Raw genomic sequence first — 21,892 nt, 5'->3', positions numbered from 1 at the left:
TGCTATGAATTATAAAGAGTATCTGGCATATGTTATACTCAATGAACAGTTTATTTGGCAATAAATGAAGATCTATTTACTTCTTGATCTTCAACAAGTTAAATAAAACAATAACACCAGAGTCCCAATGAAAAATAGACAAGAATTGTCACCATTTTTGAATGCTTACAACTTTGAGGTTTATTACATGTTTTGGTTAATGTTTGTATACTCTCATTATTAAAACATTAATTAAACTTTGTTGGGCATACTGTACTTCAAGACTATGTCCAACACCCACATAAACAAACCCATGGCTTCCATATGAAGGCAATTTTAATATACAAAGAGTCCCACAGTATATTTTGAGGAAGATTAAAAACTGAGAACACTCTAGACTTGCAGTCAAATATGATGACCAATAGGCACATGTGGCTATTTAAACTGAATAAAGAAAATTGAAAGTTCTGTTATACCAGTCACATTTAAAGTGCCCAACATCCACATGCCTAGTGGCTGCCATAGTAGACAGCCCAGACACAGAACAGTCCTTCATCATACAAAGTTCTGTATATGGACAACACTTCTTTTGATGCCCTGTGGGCCTCAAGTTGAGTGCACTTAGAGACATTAATGAGGGAGCCCATGTTATTTCTCCCACAGATTTCACCAATCTCCACTGTCTGTGAGCAGGCATAATTTAAGGTGCTGTGTAATAAAACCCAAATTAGTCAACAGTGAATCTCTGTCTGGTGCCTTCAGGCACAAAATATTTCTAGTTCCAAACAGGCAATAACTGAGTCTCCATCTCAAAAGCTCTGGTATCAACAAAAATACTCAGACCATACAGAGGAGTAAGGATCATCTCTTCAGCAAATGGTGCTGGTAAAACTGGATGCCTATATTTAGGAGAATGAAATTAAGCCTCTACCCGTCACCATATACAAAAATAAATTCAAAATGCATCAAAGACCTCAGTGTATGACCTGAGACTATGAAGTTGCTAGAAGAAAATGTAAGGGTAACACTCCAAGACATTGATATAGGGGATGACTTCTTGGACAAGAGGCACAAGGAGGACTTCTTGGACAAAAGCAAATCTAAACAAATGGAAATATATCAAACTCAGAAACTTCTGCACAGCAACAGAAATGATCAATAGAGTGAAGAGACATCCAACTGAATGGGGAAAAGTATTTGCAAGCTACATACCTGACAAAGGATTATCTCCAGAATATATCAGCAACTTAAAAAATTCAATAAGAAAAAAAACAAAAAATCCAGTTAAGAAATAGGCAAGAGACCCAGTTTTCAAAAGAAGAAATACAAATGGCCAACAAATGCATGAATAACTGTTCAACATCACTAGCCATCAGGGAAATACAAATCAAGACCACAATGAGATACCACTTCACCCCTGTCAGCATGGCTAAAATCCAAAACACAGAGACTAACAAACGCTGGTGAGGATGTAGACAAAGGGGAACACCTACACACTGTTGGTGGGAATGTAAATTAGTGCAGCCACTGTGGAAAACAGTGGAATAGACTTGACAAATGACCCAGCAATCCCACTAGGAATAGACTTGACATATGACACAGCAATCCCACTACTGGTTAGATACTCAAAAGCCTTGACCACGATGTATCAAAGAGATACCTGCACCACATGTTTATAGCAGCACTGCTCACAATAGGCAAAATTTGGACTCAATCAAGGTGTCTATCACCAGATGAATGGATAAAGAAAATGTGGTAAATATATATATATAATGGAATATTATTCACCTATAATAAAATGAAATTCTACCATTTGCAACAAAATAAACACAACTACAGGAGATCATGTTGCGTGAAAAGAGCCAGATGCAGAAAGACAAAAACCACATGTTCTCCCTTATATGTGGGAACTAAAACTAAAGAAAAAAAAAAAAAGAAATGCCTGTGTATATTAACATTGCTGCAAATACAGTTTTTTTAAAAAGATCTATTTATCTTATTTGAAAGTCAGAGTTACACACAGAGAGAAGAGGAGACAGAGAGAGAGAGGAAAGAGGTCTTCTTCCGCTGGTTCACTCCCCAGTTGGCCGCAGTGGCTGGAGCTGTGCCTTCTTACAGAATGTAAATTTTTTAAAAGATTTATTTATTTATTTATTTATTTGAAAGTCAAAGTTACACAGAGAGAGCAGAGGCAGAGAGAGAGCGAGGTCTTCCATCTGCTGGTTCACTCCCCAATTGGACACAACAGCCAGAGCTGGGCTGATCTGAAGCCAGGAGCCAGGAGCTTCTTCCTGGTCTCTCACATGGGTACAGGGGCCCAAGGACTTGGGCCATCTTCCATTGCTTTCCCAGGCCATAGCAGAGAGCTGGATCGTAAGAGGAGCTGCTGGGTCTTAAACCAGTGCCCATATGGGATACCAGCACTGCAGGCAGCGGCTTTACCCGCTATGCCACAGCGCTGGCCTCAGAATGTAAATTTAAAATATATTATCTCAAAAACTGAAATAAAACAAGAGGTAGGAAGAAGTGACAGAGTGAAGGAGAGAGGAAGGGAATATAATCATATTTGTAGAATTATATTTATGAACTATATTGAATGTGTCAAAAACTAATTAAAATTTTAAAAAGAAAGTTAGGGGCTGGTGCTGTGGCACAATGGATAAAGCCACAGCCTCAGCACAGGAATCTCATGTAGGCACAGGTGCAGACCCGGCTGCTCCACTTCTGATCCAGCTCTCTGCTATGGCCTGGGAAGGCAAGAAGATGGCCCAAGTGCTTGGGCCCCTGCACCGACAGAGACCCCGAAGAAGCTCCTGGCTCCTGGCTTCAGATTGAAAGACCTCTCTCTCTCTCTCTCTCTTTCTCTCTCTCTCTCTGCTCCTGCCTCGCCTTCTCTGTAACTCTGCCTTTCAAATAAATAAATAAATCCTTTTTTAAAAGATTTTATTTATTTTTATTTGAAAGGCAGAGTTACAGACAGTGAGAGGGAGAGACAGACAGAAAGGTCTTCCTTCTGTTGGTTCACTCCCCAAATGACTGCAACAGCTGGAGCTGTGCCAATCTGAAGCCAGGAGCCAGGCGCCTCCCCCAGTCTCCCATGTGGGTGCTGGGGCCCAAGGACTTGGGCCATCTTCTACTGCTTTCCCAGGCCATAGCAGAGAGCTGGATCAGAACAGGGGCAGCCAGGACCAGAACCCTCGTCCATAAGGGATGCCAGTGCCGCAGGCGGAGGATTAACCTACTGCACCACAGTGCTGGCCCCATAAGTCCTTTTAAAAAAATAAATTTTTAAAAACTCTGCATCAGATTTTCGGGGGATAACTTTTTTCTAGAAAGACCCAGGGGGCAGAGCGGTACCCTACCTTTTGGAAGGTATGGAGCCCAGCTCTGGGAGAGGGATTCTGGCGCTTTAAGAGGAGACAAAGAGGCTACTCCATTCTCCACAGCACTTCTTGTTGGAGGAGAAAAGCCAGTTTCACTTTCAAATGTCCTGCTGGAACAGTAATAGCTAATGCAGTTAAGAGAAGTGCAAATATGAACTATGAACCCATGGACAGAAGCGGGGAGGCAGGTGGCAGTAGTTTCAGCTTTTTTTTTTAGATTTGTTTATGTACTTGAAAGAGCTAGAGAGAGACGGAGACAGAGGATGGGGGAAGGGGAGAGAGAGAGAGAGAGAGAGAGAGAGAGAGAGAGAGAGAGTCTTCCATCCACTGGTTAACTCCCCAATTGGCCCCAACAGCCGGAGCTGAGCCAAGCTTCCTCCTGGTCTCCCACATGGTGCAGGGGCCATCTTCCACTGCTTTTCCAAGCCACAGCAGAGAGCTGGGTCGGAAGCGGAGCAGCCGGTTCGGTCCAAGGGCCCAAGTCTGGGCCGAGGAAGCCCAAAGCGGGGAGTCCCTGCGTTCCCAAGTTTCGCTTTCTCAACACAACCTGGGTTGGGTTCTTCTGCCCTGACACTCGTGACGCGAGCCCATGTCTCACTCCCATTGGGCGTCCTTTCCAGAGGAGCCAATCAGCACAGCAGGTCTGAAATCCCCGCGCCGCGACGGTGACTGTCTCTACCGGGAGTATGGGACCATGGAGTGCGGGGCCCTCCTCCTGCTGCTCGCGGGGGCCCTAACACTGACCGAGACCCGGACAGGTGAGTGCGGGGTCGGGAGGGAGACGGTCTCTGCGGGGCAGGAGCGTGGGGACCGCGCAGACCTGGCCGCTGCGTTTCTGCCCCTGTCATCCAACACCCCAACCCTGAACCCGCCCTGACCTCCCCCTGCCCACGTTTAAGACCCTCCTTTCCCCCACCTCCGCCTGGTCCCCACCCGCCCCGTCGACCAAGTGTCAACAAAGGAGGGGGTCGGCCCGGGTCTCAGCCGCTCTTTCCCGATCCCAGGCTCGCACTCCCTGCGGTATTTCACCACCGCAGTGTCCCGGCCCGGCCTGCCGGAGCCGCGCTTCATGTCCGTGGGCTACGTGGACGACACGCAGTTCGTGCGCTTCGACAGCGACGCCGCGAGCCCGAGGGCCGAGCCGCGGGCGCCGTGGATGCGGCAGGTGGACCCGGGGTACTGGGACCGGCAGACCGAGCGCGCCAAGAACACCGCGCTTTCTTTCCGAGTAAACCTGCAGACCCTGCGCGGCTACTACAACCAGAGCGACACCGGTGAGTGCTGCTGGGTCTGGGTCGTCCTCACCCGCCAGGGACGGGCCGGAGTACCCCAGAGTCTCTGGGTCCGCCCTTCACCCAGAGAACCGGTTGGACCGCGGAGCTTCGCCCTGGTTTCGTTTTCAGTTTGGGCTGGCAGGGGATGGGTCTGTACGGGCAGTCTGACCGCCAGGAGGCTGACCGGCCGGGGCTGACCGCGGGGCGGGGCCAGGGTCTCACACCCTCCAGTGGATGTACGGCTGCGAGGTCGGGGCGGACGGGCGCCTCCTCCGCGGGTACGAGCAGTTCGCCTACGACGGCGCCGACTACATCGCCCTGAACGAGGACCTGCGCTCCTGGACCGCGGCGGACACAGCAGCGCAGATCTCCAAGCGCAAATCGGAGGAAGCCAGCGAGGCGGAGCACCACAGGTCCTACCTGGAGGGGGAGTGCGTGGAGTGGCTGCGCAGATACCTGCAAGACGGGAAGGAGACGCTGCAGCGCGCAGGTGTGCGGGGCCCCCGGGGCCACTGGCTCAGCTCCCCTTGGGCGGCGGCCACACCTGCAGCCCGCGAAGGTGTAGTGGAAGGTAGAATTGAGGCCGGTGCAGCTCCTCTCTGGGATGCCGAGAGGGAGGAGCGTGCCCAGGTTTCCAGATCCTGTACCGAGTGATTTTCAGAAGACCCGCCCTTCGCAGGAGTTCAAGGGGAGACCGTCCTTGTGACTTGGGAACCCTGGGAAAGCGGCTCTCGGGCCTGTTCTCTGCCCCGTGTTCAGGGTCTCTGGTGGTCTGACATCTGAATCCAACGTTGGTTTCCACCTAGGTCAAGAATAGAATCCTGCCCCATCCCCTCCCAGGGACTGGGAGCCGTGGACCCTGGGCCTTCTCACCTCTCACTCAGAACTTTCCAAGCAGTAGGATATTAGCCCTGATGCCTGTGTCCAGGCCATGTGGGGGTTTTGTACTACACAGCCCTCACTGCCCCACATGATCCTGTCAACTCTCCCAGTGTCACATGGCACTGCTGGGAAGTCCCTAGAAATGCAGAGTGTCTGACCTTTTGCCTCTTCTTCTCAGACCCGCCCAAAGCCCACGTGACCCACCACCCCGCCTCTGACAAGGAGGCCACCCTGAGGTGCTGGGCCCTGGGCTTCTACCCCGCGGAGATCTCACTGACCTGGCAGCGGGATGGGGAGGACCAGACCCAGGACACGGAGCTCGTGGAGACCAGGCCTGGGGGCGACGGAACCTTCCAGAAGTGGGCGGCTGTGGTGGTGCCTTCTGGGGAGGAGCAGAGATACACGTGCCGTGTGCAGCACAAGGGGCTGCCTGAGCCCCTCACCCTGAGATGGGGTGAGGAGGGCAGGAGGGGCGGGGCCTCTGAGGGGAGGGCAGAGCCCTGCTGGGGCCTTCAGCAGGGGCAGGGCTGAGCCCTGGGGTCAGAGCCCCTCACCTCCCCTTCCCTCTCAGAGCCTCCTGCTCAGCCCACTGCGCTCATAGTGGGAATTGTTGCTGGAGTTCTTGGAGTTCTTCTGATCCTGGGAGCTGTGGTTGCTGTTGTGATGAGGAGGAAGCACAGCTCAGGTAGGGGAGGGGAGGGTGGGGTCTGAGTCTCCTGTCCCCTGGGGGACTTTCTGTCAGGGAGAAGTGCACCCGCCCCATTCTTGGGACACCCAGTCCACACCCAACTGCACACCCAGGCTGGGCCCTGTGTGCTAACTTGGGCTCTCTGTAAAGCACAAGGGAAGATGAGGACGAATCTTTCCTGGGCTGCTGCTGGTGATGGGAGCTGAGTGCCAGCAGCCACAGAGCAGGGGCGGCCCCAGCTGAGGACAGGGCTCCAGGGGCGGGGTCTCCTGTCCCACAGCCACAGTTCTGGAAGCTTCTGTAGGATGAGCCAGTGCTCTGGGCTTCCTCTAGGTGGGTGCTCAGGCCCTGCCTCCTCCCTGGCCTCTCACAAGGTGTTTTCTTCTCACAGATGGGAAAGGAGGGAAATACGCTCCGGCTGCAGGTAAGTCCTGGGGTGTGTGGAGGGAGGGGTCACCAAGACCCTTGCCACAGTGAGAAGCCCATGGAGACGCTGCCCGCCCACCCGTTCCTCCCTCAGCCACGTCCCCGTGGGCCTCACCAAGCCCTGATTTGTTCACCCCAGGTGGCCACAGGGACCAGGGCTCTGATGATTCTCTCATGCCCTGAAAGGTGAGACCTGGAGGCTGCTTGGGAGGGGGAGGGGCAGAGGGGACACCGTGGGTCTGGGGGTTCCTTGAATGGGCCATGGTGGTGGCTGCTCATGTCCCCGTGTGAACTGCTCATCTGAACTTGTTATCTGGATATTTCTATAGCGTGAGACCATGGCCTGTGTGGGACTGAGCGATGCAGATTCGTGCAGGCTCCGTCTTTGTCCTCAGAGCCCGGCTCACCTTGAGCGCATCAGCTCCAGGCCCGCCTGCCCGTGTGGGCGTCTCCGTCCTGTCTCAGATCCTGTGCACTGCGCTGCAGCTCCTTCCCCATTCATCTGAACAACGATTTATTTTTCCAATTCTTGTCATGTGGTGTGTGTGTGAGTTAATTAAATGAGGAGATTCCTAAAATTTGAGAAAGGAAATAAATACAAGCAGTAGGGCCTGGTGCCGTGGCTAACTTGGCTAATCCTCCGCCTGTGGCGCTGGCATCCCATGTGGGCACTGGGTTCTAGTCCCGGTTGCCCCTCTTCCAGGCCAGCTCTCTGCTGTGGCCAGGGAGTACAGTGGAGGATGGCCCAAGTGCTTGGGCCCTGCACCCCATGGGAGACCAGGAGGAAGCACCTGGCTCCTGGCTTCGGATCAGCGCAGCACCAGCTGTAGCGGCCACTTTGTGGGTGAACCAATAGAAGGCATGAAGTAACACCTTGACAGTAGGGACTCCATTTTGGAGAACCTGAGACTCCATTCTGGGAAGGTGCCCCCCTCCACACACTGTTATATATTAATGTTAGGCACTCACAAAACACACCGGACACCAGAGTAAGGGAAAGGGTTTATTGGGGGAAACCCAGCAGGCTGGAGGGAAGGGGCGGCGAAGGGAAAGAGAGAGAAAGTATAAGAGAGAGAGAGAAGAGAGATGAGAGGAGGAGAGAAGCCAAGAGAGACCAAGAGAGCGCAGGAGAGAAGGACCAAGAGAGCAGAGCCAAGAGAGAAGAACTAAGAGCCAAGAGAGGAACAGGCCCTTTTAAAACTTTGCCTGAGGACGGGCAGGGAAGCAGGAGCAGGGAATCCCATTAGGATGGGGGTGGAGCCTGGCTCAGGTAGCTGGGCCATGCGGCCACCTGGCTAAAACTGTGCCAGTTTCCTAACACACACCATGAGGCTGTGGTCTGAAACTATGATCTAAAACAGTTGAACAATAGCAGTCTACTACATCACACTTGGCAGAGCATAAACCACCCTAGCATGATTGCTCAAGCTTGGAAATGGATAGGCTGCACCTGGGTTAATGATAAAAATGTAATTTGTCTATGTCCTACATATGATTAAAGCCAATGCCTGGATTAATGTCAAGATTATAATTGGAATTGTTACGATTGTAACTGGTATTGTCAAGATTATAACTGATACTAGTTTTGCATAGGTTTTAGGTCAGCTTGACCCCAGTAACCATATATTCCCCCTGATCCTAGCAACCATGTATTCCCCTCCTGATTTTGCGGTCTTTGCCTTTATAAACCCTGTTGCTTTGGGCTTCAGAGTCGAGAGTTCTTTAGGGCACTAGCCCACTCTCCACTGCCGGCAATAAAGGACCATCAAATTTTATCAATGTGTGGAGCTCCTTTGTTTACACTCGCTCAGGTACAACAGGAAGACCTTTCTCTCTTTCACTGTCTGTAACTCTACCTGTCAAATAAATAAATAAAAAATCTTAAAAAAAAATAGAAGCGCTAGAACCTTCCAGAACCCATGTGCTTACTGTGCTGAGTGTGCTGCAGGTGGGGCTGGGAGGGTCCAGGAGGCACTGAGTGAGGACAGTGCTGTGCCCTGGGTGCTGAGTCCATCCGGGCACTGCGGTCGCTGTGGTCCCTGCCCCGTCCTCGTCTCCAGTGGAAGGTTGTGCACCCTCCCCCGCCTGTGCTCACAGGGACTCAGCCACGGCCCCAGGAGGTCCTGTCCCTGGGACCCGCAGCAGGGACGGCTTCCTGCGCCAGGGCAGCCTGAGCTCAGGCTTGGGCCCAGCCACGGCCCCCATCTTTCCCGCCTTCATTTATTTTTCATTTCCTTGGCTGCTCACACTGCTGGTGTTCCTGTGAGGGCCCTGGTGACAGCAGGGTGAGGGGGCGGGGCTGTGGCTGCCTCAGGCTGCAGCTGACCTGGGCTCCATTGATAAAGCAGCAGCAGGAAGGGGGCGGAGCTCCACTGCAGGTGCTGTGTGCTGTGGGCCCCGCCCATGACACCCGAGCTGCAGCCCTGAGGGAGGCAGAAGCTGCTGGCCCTGTGGAGCCTGCATTCCAGGGAGGAGGCAGCTGATGGGCTCTGGACAGAGCAATGGGAGAGCGCTCAGGGTAGGAGGTTAGTGCGTGGGGGAGGTGGTGCAGAGTGGACGTGAGAGAGAGAGAAAGTGGCTGCCTTGCGTGGGTGCGGGGGCTGCAAAGACCCCACTGAGACAGTGGCCTTGAAGACATTTGAGGGACATGAGGAGTCATCTGCAAATTCATCTGGGGCAAGTCCTTTGCAGGCAGGGAACCTCCAGTGCAAATGTCCTGGGGCAGGAGTGTGTGTGTGTGGGTGTCATGTGCACACTGACAGGGTGTTGCCCTTGCTCTAAGTGAGCTGGGAGCTGGGAGAGCTCTGAGCAGGAAGGGGCGTGGCTCAGCTGCTCCCTTACAGGACCACGTGGCTGCTGGGGGAGGGTGGGGCACAGAGGCCAGCAAGGCTGCAGGGAGGAAGTCTGCAGCCCGGCGGAACCCAGACTGGGGAGGCGGCTACCGCGCTGGGGCGGGGGTGGGAGGAGTGGGAGAGGAGCTTCCGGCTCCTTCTGAAGATGGACTCACGACGCTGCCTCGAGGACTGCACCAGAGGCTGAGAGAGGGCGGTCAAGGAGCCGTGACTGCAGGAGGAGGGGTTTTTCTGGGGGAGAGGGGGCGACAGTGGGCGGGGCATCTGAGGAGGGGGCGGCCCAGGCGTCAATGCAGGTACCTGGAGCCCAGGTGCCTGTTGGGAATGTGGCTGACACTGTGGGCCTGGCAGCTGGGCCTCAGGATGGGGTTAGGAGAAAAGTCTGGGCTGGAGAAGTAGACGGCGAGGGGCACCGTGTGAATGGGGTTTGCAGTCCTGAGCAGAGACGCAGTCACCAAGGGAGGGGGCGGCTGGGAAGAGAAAGGGCCCAGGCCCAGCTGTGGCCGTGCAGCGTCAGTGACAGGAGCGAGCACAAGGCAGAGCCGGCCGCGGGTCTGGGGCCACGTCCTGCACTGGGGGCCGGGACTTGCTGTGCAGGAGCCCCTGGGACGCCATGAGGATTCAGTCTGGGGCGAGCAGGTCTGCGTGTGTGCAGAGGATTAGCCTAATGAGCTGTGGCACCGGCCCTGGATTTTCTTTTTTTTAAAAAAGGGTTTTGTATTTATTTGAGAGGCAGAATTATAGACAGGGAGAGGGGAGAGAGAGAGAGAGAAAGGTCTTCCATCTGCTGGTTTAATCCACAAGTGGCTGCAACAGTCTGAGTTGGGCTGAACCAAAATCAAGACCCAGCACTTCCTTCAGGTCTCCCACGTGGGTGCAGGGCCCAAGGACTCTGGCCACCCTCTGCTGCTTTCCCAGTGCATTAGCAGGGAGCTGGATCAGCAGTGGAGCAGCCAGGACCCAAACCAAAACCCACACGGGATGCCAGCACTGCAGGCGGTGGCTTCAACTGCAACGCCACAACGTTGGCCCCGTACGTAACCATTTTGAAGATCACACTACTAAGTTATACAACCAGGATGGCACGGTGCTGGCATGAGAACAGACACATGGGCACAGAAAATAATTGGAAGCCCAGAAAAATATCCTTCAATTTACAGCAAAGTGACCTTTCACAAGGATATCAAAACACACACTGAAGAAAGGACATGGTGATGGGAACACTAGATATTCACATGCAGCACAAAATTAGACCCTTATGTGGCGGCGCTATGGTGTAGAAGGTTAAGCCTCTGCCTGCGGTGCCAGCATCCCATTAGGGTACCAGTTAGAGGCCTGCCTACTCCTCTCCTGATCCAGCTCCCTGCTAATGCACCTGGCAAAGCTGCAGAAGACGGCCCAAGTGCTTGGGCCACTGAAGCCCCGTGGGAGACCCAGAGGAAGCTCCTGGCTTCAGATAAGAACAGCTCCAACTGGTGTGGTCATTTAGGGAGTCAACCAGCAGATGGAAGACTCTGCCTCTGCCTCTCTGTAACTCTGCCTTTCAAATAAATAAATAAATAAATAAAGGCCGGCACCGCGGCTCACTGGGCTAATCCTCTGCCTAGCGGCGCCGGCACACCGGGTTCTAGTCCCGGTTGGGGCGCCGGATTCTGTCCCGGTTGCCCCTCTTCCAGGCCAGCTCTCTGCTGTGGCCAGGGAGTGCAGTGGAGGATGGCCCAGGTGCTTGGGCCCTGCACCCCACGGGAGACCAGGAAAAGCACCTGGCTCCTGGCTCCTGCCATCAGATCAGCGCGGTGCGCCAGCCGCAGCGCGCCGGCCGCGGCGGCCATTGGAGGGTGAACCAACGGCAAAGGAAGACCTTTCTCTCTGTCTCTCTCTCTCACTGTCCACTCTGCCTGTCAAAAAATAAATAAATAAATAAATGCTTTTTAAAAGTGAAAGCTGAAGACTTAGGAGAAAGATGTTTGCACAGTGTTTGTGGGAGTGGCCTTATGAAAAGTAGTGTGGATGACCTTAAGAATTAAAACTAGAATCTTTCTGAAACATTTACATTTATTTACAAAAGTAAATAAAAATAAACTACCTCATTTCTTTAAGCAGCATAGCTGCTGTTACTCCCCCACACAGGCGAATGCTATCGCCAGCAGCATCCGGGCGGGAGTGGGGACGTTTATGTCAGCGCAGTGTCAGCTGTGGAAGGAGGCACCTCCCGCTCCCCTAAACATGGAACTGAACAAGCAGACCACCTGTCTGAATGCACAGCGGGGTCACTGGGACGGGGAAGGCGTGGGGGCTGGGATGGGGACAATGGGGCTAACACCGCTGCGTGGAGGGGTCAGGCCCAGGGATCCAGGCTCAGTGGCCGACTACAGCGCACAGCCAGCTTTTATGTATGTCAGTGTCAGCTGGAAGACAGGCGCTCAAAGGCTGAAATAAGAACAATGAAAAGGGGGCCGGCATTGGGACGCAGCAGGTTAAGCTGCTACCCTGGACACCAGGTTCCCATGTGAGCGCCAGTTCCCGCCCAGCTGCTCCACTCCTGATCCAGCTCCCTGCTGATGCACCCAGGAAAGCAGTGGAAGAAGGTCCAAGTGCTGGGTCCCTGTTGCCCATGGGGGGACCTGGATGAGGTCTCAGGGTCCTGGCCTCGGCCTGGCCCAGTCTCAGCCTTTGCAGCCATTTGGGGAGTGAACCTGTAGATGGACGATCTCTCTCTCCATCTCTCCCTCTACCTCCCTCTCTGTAGCTCTGCCTTTCACATAAAAAATATTTTGGAAATAAATAAATAAAGGAAGCAATGAAAAGAACATGGAAATGGAAACTTCCCTGATTTGATGTACAGTTCAAAATGTTCGGGCTCGGTACTGTGGCGCAGTAGACTAAGCCTCCGCCTGCGGTACCAACATCCCGTATTGGTGCCAGTTTGAGTCCTGGCTGCTCCACTTCCCATCCAGCTCCCTGCTGTTGCACCTGGGAAAGCAGTGGAAAATGGCCAAAGTGTTTGTGCCCCTGTGCGCTCGTGGGAGACCCAAAAGAAGCTCCAGGCTCCTGGCTTCAGATCGACCCAGCTCTGACTGTTCCGGCCAACTGGGGAGTGAACCAGAGGATGGAAGACGTTTCTTTCTGTCTCTCCCTCTCTCTGTAACTCTACCTCTTAAAAAATGTGCAAAATGACAAGTCAGGAGCCACAGACCCATGGCCACAGGTACCCTCACTCCTAACCACTTGTGTTGAATCTCCTCCCCTTTATCCTTGGTGACTGCCCACAGGAGGCTGCCAAGGCCATGCCCCTACTATGGGTGAGGCCTTCCACACCCCCAGCACAGCAGGGAGAGCAGGGGCACATGGGAAGAAACAAGCAATCAGGGAGCCATGCACAGCTGAGCGCTGCTCAGGCATCAAAGCCGGGTCCTCCGACACCTGCCACACGGGGAGGAGCCTACAATGATGCGAGAGAGAAGCCAGCAGCAGAGCCCTGCACTCTGTGGTCTCCCTCTGTGTGGAACACGGAAACACAGGGGTGTGGCCAGCAGATGCAGTGTCAGTTACAGGACTCACTTCCTGTTCCAGTGCACAGGAGGGCCTGGAGCAATCATTTCAACACAGATAAAGGGAATTTAAGTGTGTACAAAGGATGAGGATCGAGGTGCTGGCTGTGTGGATCCCACACTGTGTACAGGAGCTGAAGCACGCAGAGGGCCGTGGGCAGGGGCAGCCTTGGGGACGGCCTGGAATCAGTGCCCAGGGGGTGCAGGAGGGACTGTGGGGGAGGGGAGGACTCACTAGTACTCTGTGGGGGGGAGAATGGGTGGGCACACAGGCTCCTCAGAGTCCATATCAGGGTGCAGGGGATGTAAGGGGGGACACCAGGGAGGCAGGGAGGATGGAGGGAGTCACAGGCAGAGGCCCTTGTCTGGGACCCCCATACTGCCCCCTCCTCAGTCCAAGCGCAGAGCAGCCACAGTCCCGGGGTCTGGGAGAGGCTGTGTGGGCCTGGGGTCTCCATACCAGGTCGTGGGCAGGAGAAAGAGGGGCCCTAACCCGGGTACAGGGACCCCGGGACTGAGCTGAAACTCGCTGCTGACTGGGAGAAGCCAGGGCCCTGGGCCCCTGAGAACTGTCTCCAGAGTGGCAGCAACGGTGCCTGAGCCTCAGCTCTCAGCACCCTGGGGAGCTCAGGGGAGCACCCAGAGGCCGCCGGCGAGCCTAGAAGGGCTAGGAAGTCCTGGAAGTGGAGGCCTGGAGGCCAGGTGGTGCAGCGGGTGGGGAGTGGGATCTGGAACCCAGAGCCCATTGGGGAAGCCTGAGGGGCTGACTGCGCTGAGCCGCGGGATTGAGTTGTGTGGGCAACAGGCGGCCTCCATCCTGCAACCCTGGCCTCCGCCTGGCCCCATGCCCACCGCGCAGGAGCCCGACCAGTTACAGGCTCCGCGCGACATCCGAACCCGGGAAACTCTCGCGGCCTTGCTCGACTGAGGACCACACGAGCCTCACTCATCGACGGCAGCACCCATGGGTGCAGAGTGTAGCTCCGGCCAGGATGAGCAGGACACGGTGCGGCCCCATGACATGCTTCCCGCGCAGTGGCGCAGTGGTAAAGTGGCCTCAGAGAACAGTGCAGGGCCTCAGAGAACAGCAGAGGCTGCAGAGAGCCTGCTGTGTGGGAGCGCGCGGGACAGGGAGCCTTGCACTAGGGGTTACCGCAAGCACTCTGCGTGATGGCCAAACCCGGAGCACGCCCAGGTCGCTGACGTCACTCGCCACCCCCGCGGACTCCGCGCTGTGGCGTCAGACTGATGTCAGACTCCCAGGGGCCGTCGGTGGGACCCAGCGCCCAGGCCCAGCCCAGGCGAAGGGAGCGCACGCCGCCCTCTGCGGAGCTCCCCGCAGACCTCGGCCCCGCCCTCTGAGAAGGCCTTCCGCGCTGGGACCGCTCCCACTCAGCCCCTGCCCCACGCAGCCAGGCCTCCTCCCCGGGTCCACGCCCTGTACCGGCCCCTCCCCCCACTCTCAGGGATGCAAGTGGGCTCCAGCGCCTTTTTTCTCAGAACCACTGCCTTGGAGCAGGCTTTCTCCGCCTGCAGGCTACACACGGGCAGGCTCCGGAAACCCTGGGCCTGTCCCAGATACCACCGGACACCCCGAGCCCCAGCGTGTGGCGCCTCTGGCAGAGGCTGTCCACCTGCCCTCCGCCGCCACGCCTGCAGCCTGGCCTCCCCTGCCTGCTCTGGGGACATCTCCCCGGGGCGCAGTAAAACAAGACTCCCTGACTCGCCCTCCCCTCCCCACCAGGAGCCCACCATCCAAACACCGGTCCTCCGCAGTGACTTCCCCTCTGCCCTGCACCCCACGGGACCTCCCGGCATCCTGAGATCATCCCAACCTCACGCGGTGTTGGGCACAGCCTTGGGATGGGGCCAAAACCACCCCTAGGGCATGGGAGCTCAACGTGATGGGTTCTGGGTATTTTTTTCCTAATTTCTTGAGAGAGAGAGAGAGAGAGAGAGAGAGAGAGAGAGAGAGAGCCTCCTAACAGAGGAGGAGGGGACGTTCCATCCGTTTATTCACACCCCCCCCCAAAATGCACACCAGGTCCTGCAATCCAGGTGTCCCATGCAAGTGGCAAGCACCGACCCACCCGAGCCATCTCCATAACTCTGACATCTCGGTTCCTGGTCATGGCTCAGGTCTAGGGCACTCCCCAGGGTCTGCACACACTGCTGCCCAAGCCCATGCCTCCCAAGGTGCCTTCCCTATTGAGCGCTCCCCTCCTCCCCAGTCCACGCCTAGTCCCTCTAGGCTCTGCCCCAAACTCCCTTTTCCACCTGGGCTGTGGCCTCGGATTCCTGTGCTCCCAGCACAGGGGCACCTCTCTCCCTCAGCTCTGGACCAGGGCTGCATTTGGAAAGGAATAGAACCTGCACGGCAGGGCTGCCGCTGTCACACGTGTTACAGGAGAAGCAAAGGGTCCTTGTCTTTGCGCAAGAAAGAATTCAGGCGTGAGACAGAGAGCAGGGGAAAGCAACATAGCGAGGTTTATTAGGGTAGGGGCATCCGTAAGAACAAATGGGCACCTCTCCAGACAGAACCTGAGAGAGGCTGTGTAGTGCACATTTAGGCTGGGGTTTTTAAGGGGATGGGTCTTGCCTTTTCACCTTTTCCCGCCCCCTCTCCTTCTTCTCCTGAGCAAAGGACTTGTTGGGTGTAAATACGAAAAATTCCTTTCTGAGTTTTTCCCCCTGAAGTTATCAGACAGGGGAAGCCTGCCTGGCATCTTAGAGGAAGGATGTTTATCAGGCCAGGTAGAAGGGTCAGGACTCCCTGGAAGGTCATCAGGATCTGGGCAGGACTTTGAAGTGCAAGATGCTGGGCTTCTGGAGCTTCCACAGTGGGTGCTGGTCTTCAGGCCTTTCTCATACACACATAGGCTCACTTTCTGACTTCCTACCTAACAACCCAGGCGGGAGTTTCCTGGGGGCACCGAGGTCGCGTGCACTGCGCACTGCGGCACCGCCAGCGCCGCACCCAGGGACCCGCACAGCCTCGTGTCCCCTCGTGTGCCCGCCCTGCCAGATGCGCGCCCATCGCATGTGTTGGCCCAGAGGCTCCCACACTCAGTGGAGTGCAAGAAGAGAGCAGAGAAGGGAAGGCAGATGGAGATGAGCTGGGAGAGGAAGAGAAAGGGAACCGGTCCCAGGAAAGCGGGGAAGGAAGCAGCAGCAAGGGCGCCCAAGGGGCGGCGGGGGCGGAGACGCAGCGCTGGGGGCTGCAGGCTCCTCCCCGCGGCCTCCCCAGGACTGAGCTCTGCCGGCCACCTCGCTCCCCTTACGCCCCCACAACCCTGCTCTGTGGCAGGGCAGCTGCAGCTTTCCTCTCTCGTGTGTATTGGAGTTAAAATCTGCATCACGCACGGGACAGGTGGGAGGGAGAGCAGCACCCTTGTGATGCCCGGGATCACAACCCCACAGCCATGGCCAAAATAACGTCACATCACAGCTGCAGTCTTGTCCCGCAGTCAGAGCCAGGGTCGGGTTGGGTTTGTAGCTCACGGGCTGGAAGCCGCTGGAGACACGCGCGTCCCACGCAGGACACCCAGGTGCCAGCGCGGACGACCCGGCTTTCAACCCAGCTCCCCGCTAGTGGGCATCGTGGGAGGAGGCAGGCGATGACTCAATGACCTGGTCCCCGCCTTTGCCCTGCCCAACAATGGCTGTTTGGGGGCATTTCAGGAATGAACCAGGGATGGAAGATTCTCTCTCTCTCAAATAAAGTGGAAAAAGAGAGAGAGCAAATATTCACAAAGTATTTACACTGTCTCGTTTAAAAGTCAGTTAATTCTGGTAGGAAAATAATCAAATTTGGATTTAAGAAGCGTCTCTCATTGAAATGGGAGTAAAGCAGCGGATGGAAGACCTCTCTCTATCTCCCCCACCCCCTTCCAAACAAATAAATAAATCTTTTTTTAAAAAATCTTTAAAAAAAAAAAAAGAGCAGAGCTACTGTAACACGAGCTGTGTAGGGCTCCCTGGCGATGTGCGAATCTGCAAAGCCTTGCCTCCTCTGCTGCCCTGTGCAGAAAGACCCTCACTCAGAGTGTGCCGGATCACCCACCCACCCACTCCCCAACCCTGTGTGGAAGCTGTCTTAGTAGATTTTTATCCCCCCCTCAATGGATTTTATTTCAAGATAAAACACAACTTCCACCCAGACCATGATGCCAAAGTGTGAAAAAAGTGTTATGTCTCATGTGTCCTCCAAAGAGGGCACACAGTAGCACAAATGTCTCTTTTAAAAAATATATTTATTTATTTATTTGAAAGAATTAGCGATGGAGACAGATCTTCCATCTCTTGGTTTGCTCCCCACATGGTTGTAACCAGCAGGGCTGGGCCAGGCCGCCTAACCCGCTGTGCCACAGCACCAACTCAGCACAAATGTCCAAATCACACTGTGTGGTCCTCAAAGGCTGTAACTCGGTCACTGAAACGCTTCTGCTTTCAACTGACGTGATGTTTGCTAGGAAACCTCTGTAACAACTTCCTCGGTTTCTTGGAGCTAAACACCTGGACTCTCCCAAGGTTTCTTGGCATGATCTCATCTTTGGGGCCTCCTGAGCCCTCAAAGCACAATTGAAGAAAGCCAGGATCTCTTTCCTGCATGCTGCTTCCCAGAATTCATGTGCTTCCAGCAAACCATGGTCACGGACATCTCTGTGACAGACAGAGGTCACCTGGCTCTTCTGGTGCCACACCCCTGGGCGGTAGTTAGGATGAGGGGTTACTCCACTGGCTTTTAGTAACCGAGACTGATGAGGCCTGGCTTCTTTTCTGATTTTTTGGGTCCAAAAATTGTAAACTGAGAAAGCAGTCACATTTCTTGCAATGTAGGGTACAGTAATTGAGGTTCCTGCATAATTTGGGTTCTTGCAACCTCCTTAGAAATGAGACTTTGGGATCTATAAAGCCACTGAAAATATATGCAGCTTTTCGTGCACACATGAATGTGTTTATTGACTTTTATATGTAGATCTGTAGCTTTCAATACAGCTATAAATAATTGTAGGTTGGGGTCAGCGCTGTGGCTTAGTGGATAAAGCTGCTGCCTACAGTGCTGGCATCCCGTATGGGTACTAATTTGAGTCCCAGCTGCTCTACTTCTGATCCAGCTCTATACTGATGGCCTGGGAAAGCAGTGGAAGATGACCCAACTCCTTGGGCCCCTGCACCTGTGTGGGAGACCAGGAAGAAGCTCCTGGCTCCTAGCTTCAGATGGGCACAGCTCCTGCCATGGCGGCCACTTGGGGAGTGAACCAGCGGATGGAAGCCCTTTCTCTCTATGTCTGCCTCTGTAACTCTGCCTTTCAAGTAAATAAATAAATATTTAATTAAAAAAATAAATAAATCTAGGTGGTCATCAAATAGTCTAAGATTAGTTGTCATAAATTTTATTGCACTTTGTAAGTAAATCCAATACCACTTTTTTTTTAATTTTTTGACAGGCAGAGTGGACAGTGAGAGAGAGAGAGAGAAAGGTCTTCCTTTGCCGTTGGTTCACCCTCCAATGGCCGCCGCGGCCGGCGCGCTGTGGCCGGCGCACCGCGCTGATCCGATGGCAGGAGCCAGGAGCCAGGTGCTTATCCTGGTCTCCCATGGGGTGCAGGGCCCAAGCACCTGGGCCATCCTCCACTGCACTCCCTGGCCACAGCAGAGAGCTGGCCTGGAAGAGGGGCAACCGGGACAGAATCCGGCGCCCCGACCAGGACTAGAACCCGGTGTGCCGGTGCCGCTAGGTGGAGGATTAGCCTAGTGAGCCGCGGCGCCGGCCCATTTTTTTTTTTTTTTTTTTTTAGATTTATTTATTTATTTGAAAGGCAGAGGCCGGTGCTGTGGCATAGCACCTGTCCTGAAACACCGGAATCCCATATGGTGCCAGTTCGAGTCCCGGCTGCTCCACTTCTAATCCAGCTCTCTGCTATGGCCTGGGAAAGCAGTAGAAGTTGTCCCATATCCTTGGGCCCCTGCACCTGCATGGAGACCCAAAGGAAGCTCCTGAGTCCTGGCTTCGGATCGGCCCAGTTCTAGCCATTGTGGCCATCTGGGGGTTGAGCCAGCGAATGGAGGACTTCACTCCTCTCTCTGTCTCTGTCTCTCTCTCTCTCTCTGCCTCTTCCTCTCTGTAACTCTGCCTTTCAAATAAAGAAATTATTTTTTTTAAAAGCAAATGTGTTATTTTGAGCAGCTCCCATGCCTATTGGTTCTTCATTTCCAAGCTCTAAAATGTAAGTTGTGCCTATGTTATGCCTGTCATTTTAATATGGTGTAAGTCAGGTAAAATGTGTATGCGTGGGTTTTTTTTTCCTAAGATTTATTTATTTGAGAGGCAGAGTGAGACAGAGAGAAAGGTCATCCATCTGCTGAGCTGTGCTGACCTGAAGTCAGGAGCCAGGAGCTTCTTCCCGGTCTCCCACGCAGGTGCAGGGGCCCAAGGACCTGAGCCATCTTCTACTGCTATCCCAGGCCATAGCAGAGAGCTGGATCAAAAGTGGAGCAGCTGGGACTTGAACTGGTGCCCAGATGGGATGCCGGCACTACAGGCAACTGCTTTACCAGCTACACCACAGCGCAGGCCACTTCAGGCTCTTTTTATAGTTCATTTACCATCCTGGGGCAGAAGGATGGTAACTAAAATCTAAAGATTCCTACATGGTCTTAGGTTTTCCAGCCTTCTGTTCAAATTAACCACAGGCAATTAAAATATTAACGAAGACACAGATGCCTGAGCACTGTCAGCGGGTGAAGGAAATCAGAGCTGGCCACGTTCACGCGGTGTGCAATACCGCTTGTAATGTGGGATGCTCTGTGCCATTGGAGAACTCACCAAGACAGACCATTTGTGATACCTTTGTCTCCCTCTGTAAAGGAGGATGTAAGCAGAAGAATCGCTTGGATTTTCTAACTCTTTGAAAAGTCAATGTGTAGGAAATCATTGCTAAGCTTGGAAACCAAAAAAGACTGACCACGTTCTGAAAATCATATTCAGAGAAGTGCAAATGTGAAAAGCAGCTAAGGGGCCAGGGCTGTGGTGTAGTGGGCTAAGCCTCTGCTTCTTGTGCCAGCATCTCAAATGGGTGCCAGTTCCTGTTCTTGGCTGCCCTTCTTCAAATCCAGCTCTCTGCTATGGCCTGGGAACGCAGTAGAAGATGGGCCAAGTGCTTAGGTCTCTGCACCTGCATGGAAGGTCAGAAGAAAGTCCTGGCTCCTGTCCTTGGATCAGCTCAGCTCCAGCTATTGTGGCCATCTGGGCAGTGAACCAGTGGATGAAAGAGCCTTGTCTCTCCCTCTCTGTAACTCTACCTCTCAAATAAATAAACGAATGCTGAAAAAGGAAAGGCAAGGAAAGCAGCTAATACTTCTGTCCTTCTTCATCCTTCCTGGTGGAGCATGGTACCTACCCCCTCCTGCGGCACAGAGTGGCATCTGTGCTCCCTGGGAAGTGCACCCAGGAACTGCTGGGCCTCCTGGCCATAGACAAAGGCCCTCTCCCTGAGCTGTTCACAGAACCAAATTTCCATGCTGGAATCTCACTGCTGCACCTTAGTGTCGGGGACCAAATGCCAGAACCCACTTGGGCCTGATGTCCCCTCTTGAACCTTCTCCCTACAGAATGGGCAGCTCAGGGCTCCCAGTGGATCTGCAAGTGACACTCAGTGCTGCTGGCCTGGCAGAAGCTGTGGCCACAGAAGATGCTCACAGGGTCCCTTGTGTCCTCTCAGTCTCCATAGGTCACTGGTCCCAGGAGGCTCCCAGAGTGGCCACCCATATCCATTCCCTTTTTTGGATATCTCGGAAGTGTCACAGCATCAGGTGTATGATGGGAATAGGAGTGCCCTCACGCATGTCATGACATGACATGATTTACTGATATGATGTGACATGAGGTATATATATAATGACATTATAATGACCTAGAGTTAACCATGGGACACATCTTGTAGCCATCTTGGATATTTCCAGCTGGTGCTGGTTCTGTGTTGGAATATTGCAGAACTTGTGGTTTCTGCAACATGGGAGAGGTGGGGGGCAGGGGTGGCAGGTTGGGGGGTGCACAGAGAACAGTATTGGGTGATGTGGGCTGCCACCGGGAGCTGGCTGCAGCTGTGGATTCAGGCAGCCAGAGCTGCTGCATGGGTTCCATGGGTCCTGCCCTGACACAGCCTAGCAGGTCAGCCACAGACAGTGTCACAGCAACAGCTGTGGAACCATCATCATCTCCTTTCTGCCGGCTAACTCTACTCCCTGCCCACATCCTGAGTGCCTCCCACGTGTGAAGTCAATTAATCCTCCCAACATCTGTAACACATCACCCATATAAGCACGCAGTGGATAAAGAGCTTGCCAAGGGCCCCCCAGTTATGTTAGGGAGGAAGAAATGATCAAGTCCAGGTGGAACTGATGGAGGCCAGCACTCCTGAGCACCATGAACAGCTGCCCCCACACCCATGTCCTCGGCCTCAGCCATTCTACAACCAACGGGCGTCTAATAACCAGCACTTCTCAGCTGTGCAGGAAACAACCCTCGCCTGGTGCTTCCACTGTCAGGGCTGTGTTCAAACGTGGCCCCTCCTCGGGGAGGACACCCAAGCTGCTCCCAGACGGGGTGTGCACCAGCCCTCTACTCCAAATGCCTCAGTGTTTGTGCTGCTGCTGCAGGAGTGGAGAGCAGGAAGGTGAGGACCCGGTTTGTAAGAAATCATTGCTAAGCTGGGAAACCAAAAAAGGCTTACTACGTACTGAAAAACATATTCAAAGAAATGCAAATGTGAAAAGCAGCTAAGGGGCCAGGGCTGTGGTGTAGTGGGCTAAGCCTCTGCTTGCAGTGCCAGCATCCCACATTGCTGCTGGTTCC

The 21,892-nt window shown here is 54.1% G+C and overlaps 1 protein-coding gene across 2 annotated transcripts; it reads left to right on the top strand.

Annotated features, from left to right (window-relative positions):
• Positions 1–3,782: 3,782 nt before the first annotated feature.
• RLA-A3 (MHC class I antigen-like) lies at positions 3,783–8,407 on the top strand. 2 transcript variants are annotated; one of them, XM_017344790.3, is made up of 8 exons: positions 3,783–4,120; positions 4,367–4,636; positions 4,851–5,126; positions 5,697–5,972; positions 6,090–6,203; positions 6,598–6,630; positions 6,727–6,818; positions 6,962–8,407. In XM_017344790.3, the coding sequence occupies exons 1-7, from the start codon at positions 3,952–3,954 to the stop codon at positions 6,813–6,815; spliced, it is 1,227 nt and encodes a 408-aa protein (XP_017200279.3). In that variant the 5' UTR covers positions 3,783–3,951; the 3' UTR covers positions 6,816–6,818; positions 6,962–8,407.
• Positions 8,408–21,892: the final 13,485 nt, after the last annotated feature.

The sequence above is a fragment of the Oryctolagus cuniculus genome, chromosome 5 (assembly GCF_964237555.1).
Source record: "Oryctolagus cuniculus chromosome 5, mOryCun1.1, whole genome shotgun sequence".
NCBI classification, from domain to species: domain Eukaryota; kingdom Metazoa; phylum Chordata; class Mammalia; order Lagomorpha; family Leporidae; genus Oryctolagus; species Oryctolagus cuniculus.
Note: the sequence above shows the minus strand (reverse complement) of the source record. Positions and strands in the feature narration are given on the sequence as shown.

Excerpts from the sequence above, each read along its gene's own strand:
- RLA-A3 (XM_017344790.3), top strand. The coding sequence starts at position 3,952 with ATGTCTCACTCCCATTGGGCGTCCTTTCCAGAGGAGCCAATCAGCACA. Across the intron at positions 5,127-5,696 it reads GGAGACGCTGCAGCGCGCAG|ACCCGCCCAAAGCCCACGTG; the intron begins GTGTGCGGGGCC and ends TCTTCTTCTCAG. Across the intron at positions 5,973-6,089 it reads GCCCCTCACCCTGAGATGGG|AGCCTCCTGCTCAGCCCACT; the intron begins GTGAGGAGGGCA and ends CTTCCCTCTCAG.